The sequence below is a fragment of the Hippopotamus amphibius genome, chromosome 13 (assembly GCF_030028045.1).
Source record: "Hippopotamus amphibius kiboko isolate mHipAmp2 chromosome 13, mHipAmp2.hap2, whole genome shotgun sequence".
NCBI lineage: Eukaryota > Metazoa > Chordata > Mammalia > Artiodactyla > Hippopotamidae > Hippopotamus > Hippopotamus amphibius.
In genome coordinates this window covers 103,467,647-103,473,258 of record NC_080198.1, presented here as the reverse complement: position 1 = coordinate 103,473,258, position 5,612 = coordinate 103,467,647, and the positions used below count along the sequence as shown (strand labels likewise).

Below are 5,612 nucleotides of genomic sequence, written 5' to 3'. Positions count from 1 at the left end.
ATGGGCAGACGGCAGCCCGTGGACCAGAGGCCCAGCAGTCCCAATTCCAGAGGCTTCCTTCTGAAGGATGAAGGATGCTAAGTGCAAGGGGGTCCCCAAGGACCCTCCAGGGCCTGAGGCCGGCAGCTTTGCTGGGGCTCTGCCCCTCGCCTCCTGTTACACGATTTCTGCTCTTCCTGCCCCCACCTTTCCCGGGGAAACGTTAAGAGCAGCTTTCGGCACCAGACGATGCGGAACCGGGCTGCTCGAGCCACCTGCCCGGCCCCAGGAGTCCTTGAGCTCCTGAGTCTCAGTCTGCACGGGCACCTGCCACCCAGCACTAGCACCCAGAATCCACCCCTCAGTACCCGCACCACCCAGCCCGCAGCACCCTCAGGACTCAGTACAGAGCACTCAGCACCCAGTTCCCTGAGCCTTCCACTGGCCCCCAAGGAGGGGCCTGACCTCAGTGTGTCCCCTCTGCCCGGACACTATAGTTCATGGTCTAGTCCAGGGGACCAAAAGGGACCCACAGGGTGGGACGGGGGCTCTCCCCAACCCTGCTGGGCTGCCCCAAGAAGCGGCCAGAGGTCCTGACTGAGCCCTGCAGGGCTGAGAGGAGCCGCACGCCCCCCTGAGCAGGAGATGAGAAAGTGAGGGCAGAGCTGCAAGACAGTCGGACGTGCAGAGCCCGAGCACAGGCAGGCCAGCACGAGGGTCTGCAGAGACCCCAGCCAGAGTCCCCTGCCCTCCCCCAGGAGGATCCGGGAGCTCTGAGCAGCCACCCGCCAGTGGCAGGCGTCTCAGCAGGACCCCGCCCTCCTCCCCTCGGCCACGCGGCGCAGGAGCCCCGAGAGGGCCGCCCTGGGGAGGGGCCGCTTGGCGCTGCCGGCAGCCCCTTCCCCAGATCTGTTTCGACCCGGGTGTGGGTTCACGAGGCCGAGGCCTCTGAGACTTGTCAGCATTGGGATTTGCCTTGACGTGATGCTGCCTCTGAGGTGTTCACGACGTCCCCGCTCTGCGTAACGTCCCGGCATTAAACGCTCGGCGCCCCGGAGCAGCGCGGCAGCTTCCGCCGTCGGCCCGGGATCGCTGAGCGCCCGTCACGCCGCAGCTGTGCAAACAAGCGCTTTGACCCCAGCCGCAAGTCCTCGCCAACCAAAAGGCAAAAACTAAACGATGTTATGGGTTGACGTGCGTTATCTGCAGTTTATTCCCTGCTCGGGGCTAAAGCCTCCACAGCTGAGTGGCAGCTTAACCAACAGGAGCGCCCGCTCCTGAGGGGAGGGCTGCCCAGGCCGTCAGGAAAAAGGCCGTTTCTCTGAAGTGTCCTTTCAGCTTCTAAGAGACGAGGGGTACGAGGTGTCTCTGCTGAGCCCCGAGAAGTAAGCCAGTGCTTTCTCCATCCAACACGGCCTCTGGGAAGCCCATGTGGAATGGAACTTGGTGTTTTATCACCACGTATCTGCCAGCTGCCTACGAAGGAGCAGCCCGTCTCTCAAGGGCGAGCAGGGGAAGGAGGCGGCACCGCCGCCCTCTGAGAGCTCGGGTTGTGGGGGGCCTGCACCTGGAAACCAAGGCTTCCCAAGCCAGCGTGAGCTGCCTCGTCTGGAGGGTGACGTGCCTCCTTGGCTCTCACCTTCCCAGACCTTCTTGCCCAGGACACGCAAACGGAAACCATCCATGAGATTCCACAGACACACTCGCCAAGCAGACAGAGGGGTTGTCTCCTTCCTCCTCCCCTGTGGGTGTGATGCTGGAGCAGCCGCCGCCGCTATGTGACTGTGAGGAGCAAGCTGGCTGCTCCACTGGGATGACAGGAGCACAGTGAAAGCCAGGGCCAGGTCCCTGATGGCGCTGCTGAGCAGCTGAGCCACTTCCCGACACCTCCTCGTGAGAAAAACAAACTTCGGTTCAAGCCACTCTCTGTCTGGTTCTCCGTAATTTGAGTCAAAAGCATTTTCTGCAGTGTAGAATTCTAGCATCTCCCCTCCCAATCTGCTCCTTCCGCTGCAGTCCAGCTCAGCCTGTGATGCTCATCCTCCCAGATGCCAGAGAACCTGGCCTCCCCTGGCCAGGGCTCCTGGCTCACCGAAGGGGCTCTCCCTCACGTGCCCCCGAGGTGGCCGCTGCCCTCCCTCTTCCTGGATCTGGTCCCTGTGGCCCCTACACGGCTGGGGATGGATCCCAAAGAGCCCCCCGAGGTGTTCTGGCCAACAGTACACAGCCCACCACCCACAGCGTATAGAGGCCCCCGGCCCAAGCTCTTCCCGGGGGGTTTTGGTGCAGCACTTTCCCTCCCTCCATGGAGGTCTGGGTGACACGGTGCCCCTGCCGCCCACACACGCGCAGACGTGCTGGCCTCAGGTCTGTGCTGCTCATCCCCTCGTCCTCCCCACACACCAGGCCCAGGCCCCCCGCTCCTGCTCCCCAAGAGAGGGCAGCCTCTCAGCCGAGCCCAGACCAGCCTCCCTGCCCGCAGGACACTGTCCACACTGACCGATCCTCCAGATGTGGCCAGCGCAGACCTTAGGCTTGGGCACTGGGCTGCCTTCCAAGCCTGTCCCGGCCGCTGCGGCCCCTGGGCCTTTGCACGTGCTGTGTCCCAGTCTGTCTGCTCCTCCTCGGAGCCGCCTCGCACATTCCCTCCTCCACGGAAACCCCCCCTGTGCCACACTGGCCCCGAGGACCCAAGCATATTCCAGACACAGACCATGTCACACCAAGCAGAACGACAGGACAGCCAGCCACGAACCTGCTCACTTGGGCCAAAATCGCCGCGCTGCTCCGGATTTAGCCTGATGAGCGTCTACAGCGACCAGGTTAACCTGACAACTGCCCGCACTCTCGTCCACGAGGTGTATATAGTTCCAGGGCCATTCGTCACGGCCTGGCCTTGGGGGAAAACAATTTCTTCAAATTATACCCCTGAGGACCCTGAGTCCCAGATCCGGGCAGATGCGGTGGGAGCTCCTGGCCCCGGTTCAAGGCCACCTTGCCGCAGACACGCTCCCTAGCCGTCACACGATTCTGCACCAGTGTTTGCTTCTTTCGGGGATGGAACGTGGGCTCCTTTAAATCTGGGGGTGTCTTGATGGGCCTTAGGCCTCTGGGACATCCTCTCTGTGAGAAAGAGTTTGCCAACATCTGGTCACTTTGCTCAACGACGTGGCCCTGAGAGGCTGCTCCCGGCCAGCCCTGCGTGCCCCCAGCTCCCAGGCCTCGGGGCAGATGCCGGCAGAGCCCTGTCCTGGGATCATGTCTTCTGAGTTTGAAGGAACCCAGGCGCCCTGTTAGCCCACAGAGAACTCAGGCCCTAAGAGCAGACGCCCCAGGGGCCCCGCCCGGTCCCACACGGGCTGCACTGGAGAGAGAGAGAGAGGGAGAGGGAGACGGCCCCTGAGCAGAGCCCTCCCGTGTCCACTCCAGGAGCCAAGCGTCTGGGCAGGTCCTGCCATCTCAGGGGGGCGAGCCTGGAGCCACGTGTCCCTTCCCCTGTGAGCCCACGGCCACTCACCTGCCCTCAGAGGAACAGCCTGGCACCAGGAGTCTGCAGGAAGTCACGGTTCGGGGCCCCTGGTCTGGCCGGGCCGTGACGGGCCGGAGATCCGCAGGCCGCCCTGCCCTCACGCCTGCGGCGGGCAGCCCCCCTGCCGGCCCCTCCCAGCGGCCCTGCCCCACCCGCCGGCCCGGCCCAGGGCGGCCCCGGGAAGCGAGCGCTGCTCACCGACTCCCCCTTCCCGTCCCTCCAGCAGCAGGTGCCCCCGAAGTCCGCGCCCGGCTCCCCGATGGCCTGTGGTCCCCAGAGAGGTGGGCCCCGCACCCCAGCAGACGGGCCAGTGCAGGAGAGGGCCCTCCGCGAGGCCCCGCGGCGGCCGCAGCAGCGGGGCCTGGAGCCCGCCGGCCGCGCAGGGGGCCCCGCGAGGGCCGGGCCGCAGCCCCGTCTACAGAGGCTTTCCAGACAGGGCCGGGCTCGCCGGGGACTTCGCGGCCACCCGAGCGCCAGCTGGGTCCCGTGGCCGCATGCGTTACTGCCCTGCAGCGCCCGCGCACAGCCGGCTCACGCGGTGCCCAGAGCAGGCCGCCGAGCAGCACGGCCGGGGCCCAGGCTGCTGGTGGAGCGGAGCCCCGACAACTGAAGGCGCCAGACGCCGGCGGCCGCAGACGAGCCCCCTCAGCCCACCCCCCACGCTCAGCACTCAGCGCGGGAGGGCGCGGGAGGCGGGGCACGTGTCAGGCCTGAGCGGGTGGGGGCCGGAGGGGGCGTGGCCAGACGGGGCGTGGCCAGACGGGGGCAGACGGGTGGGGGTCGGAGAGGAGGGGGCCAGACACATGGGGGTCAGACAGGTGGGGGCCAGAGGCGTGGAGGGCGTGCACCTGTCCACGTCTCAGCAGGTCCCAGGCTGGGTTCCTCCCAAGAGCCTCAGAGTGAGCAAGGCTGGGCAGACACAGCCGTGCATCTGGGGGGCTGTGGGCACCCTGTCTGTCTGTCTGTCCGATGCTGGATTTCTGAGTCCTGAAGCTCCTGTCCCTTCCAGGCAGTCACCTGGAAGGCTCTGCCCGAACAGAGGCCTAGCCGGAGACGCAGGGCCAGGCAGACGGCAGGCTTAGTGAGGCCCCGCAGCCTTGGCCCCAGTGCGGCAAGCACGGCCTGCCCGGGGCTCCCTCCAGGCCCGTCTCTCCCCTCGTGTCGCTGGGAGCCTTTCTCCGAGCGTGCGCGTGTGTGCACGTGCCAGTGTGTTGTGGAAGTGTCTCTGCTTCTGGCCCCGACTCTGCTTCTGTTTCTAATACATCCCTGTCTCTGTGTGCCTCTCTGCCTCTGTCTCTCTGTCTGCCTGCCTCTCTCTGTCTCTCTGTCTGTCTCTGTCTGTCTCTCCCTGTGTGTCTGCCTCTGTCTCTCTGCGTCTATGTCTCTCTGTCTCTCTGTCTGTCCCCCGTCTGCCTGTCCTGCATTTACACTTCTTGACCTGATTCCTCAGGCTCCCCGGTCTCTGTCTCAGCCACCCCGCCTTTTCCACGATGTCTTCCTCGGCTGTTCTGTCCTGAGCCTCTAATCCCGCAGCCGCCTTCCTGCCTGGCCCCGCAGCCTGGCCCCCGCTGTCCCCTCCTTTCCCCACATCCCTGTGTCCCCAGTGTCCCAGGCGTTTCCCTTCATCTTTTTCTCGGTCTGTTTCTGGCCGTATCCTCTCTAGATTAGCCCGTCTCTGGACGGCATCCGGGGTTCATCCCGCCTCTGTGTCTGGGGCTCTGGTCTGTCTCTCTTGGAATCAGCTCCTGGTCTCCGTCTGTCTGCCTCTCACCCACACTCATCCTGAGAGACCAAAATGACACCCGCCGGGGGAGAGAAAACACGGGAACAGAAAACGAGGTCTCACCCGGAGCAGCCCCCGCCCTCAACAGCGCTGGGGCACAAATGGGTGGGGGTGGGGGGAAGGCCAGGCCTGGGGCCCCAGGGAGGGGCTGCTGCCAGGAGGGGCCTCTGCCGGCGGCACCCCCTCGGCTCCCAGGCTCCCATGTCGCTGGTGAAGCCGCCCCGTCGCTGCTGTGGGAGAAACTTTGGGCTGACACGGAACAAAGGGAATCAGGCTGGCAATTACCCAGCTAATTTCAGCCATGCAGACAGCCAAATCAGC

The 5,612-nt window shown here is 65.2% G+C and overlaps 1 protein-coding gene across 1 annotated transcript; it reads left to right on the top strand.

The window, feature by feature from the left end:
- Nucleotides 1-228: 228 nt before the first annotated feature.
- Nucleotides 229-4,118, top strand: LOC130834531 (nascent polypeptide-associated complex subunit alpha, muscle-specific form-like). The gene is made up of 6 exons (XM_057704671.1): nucleotides 229-382; nucleotides 622-902; nucleotides 1,041-1,160; nucleotides 2,028-2,221; nucleotides 2,462-2,942; nucleotides 3,594-4,118. The coding sequence occupies exons 1-6, from the start codon at nucleotides 229-231 to the stop codon at nucleotides 4,116-4,118; spliced, it is 1,755 nt and encodes a 584-aa protein (XP_057560654.1).
- The last annotated feature ends 1,494 nt before the right edge of the window (nucleotides 4,119-5,612 follow it).

Excerpts from the sequence above, each read along its gene's own strand:
- LOC130834531 (XM_057704671.1), top strand. The coding sequence starts at position 229 with ATGCGGAACCGGGCTGCTCGAGCCACCTGCCCGGCCCCAGGAGTCCTT. Across the intron at positions 383-621 it reads CGCAGCACCCTCAGGACTCA|GAGATGAGAAAGTGAGGGCA; the intron begins GTACAGAGCACT and ends CCCCCTGAGCAG. Across the intron at positions 1,161-2,027 it reads AAAGGCAAAAACTAAACGAT|ATGCCAGAGAACCTGGCCTC; the intron begins GTTATGGGTTGA and ends TCATCCTCCCAG.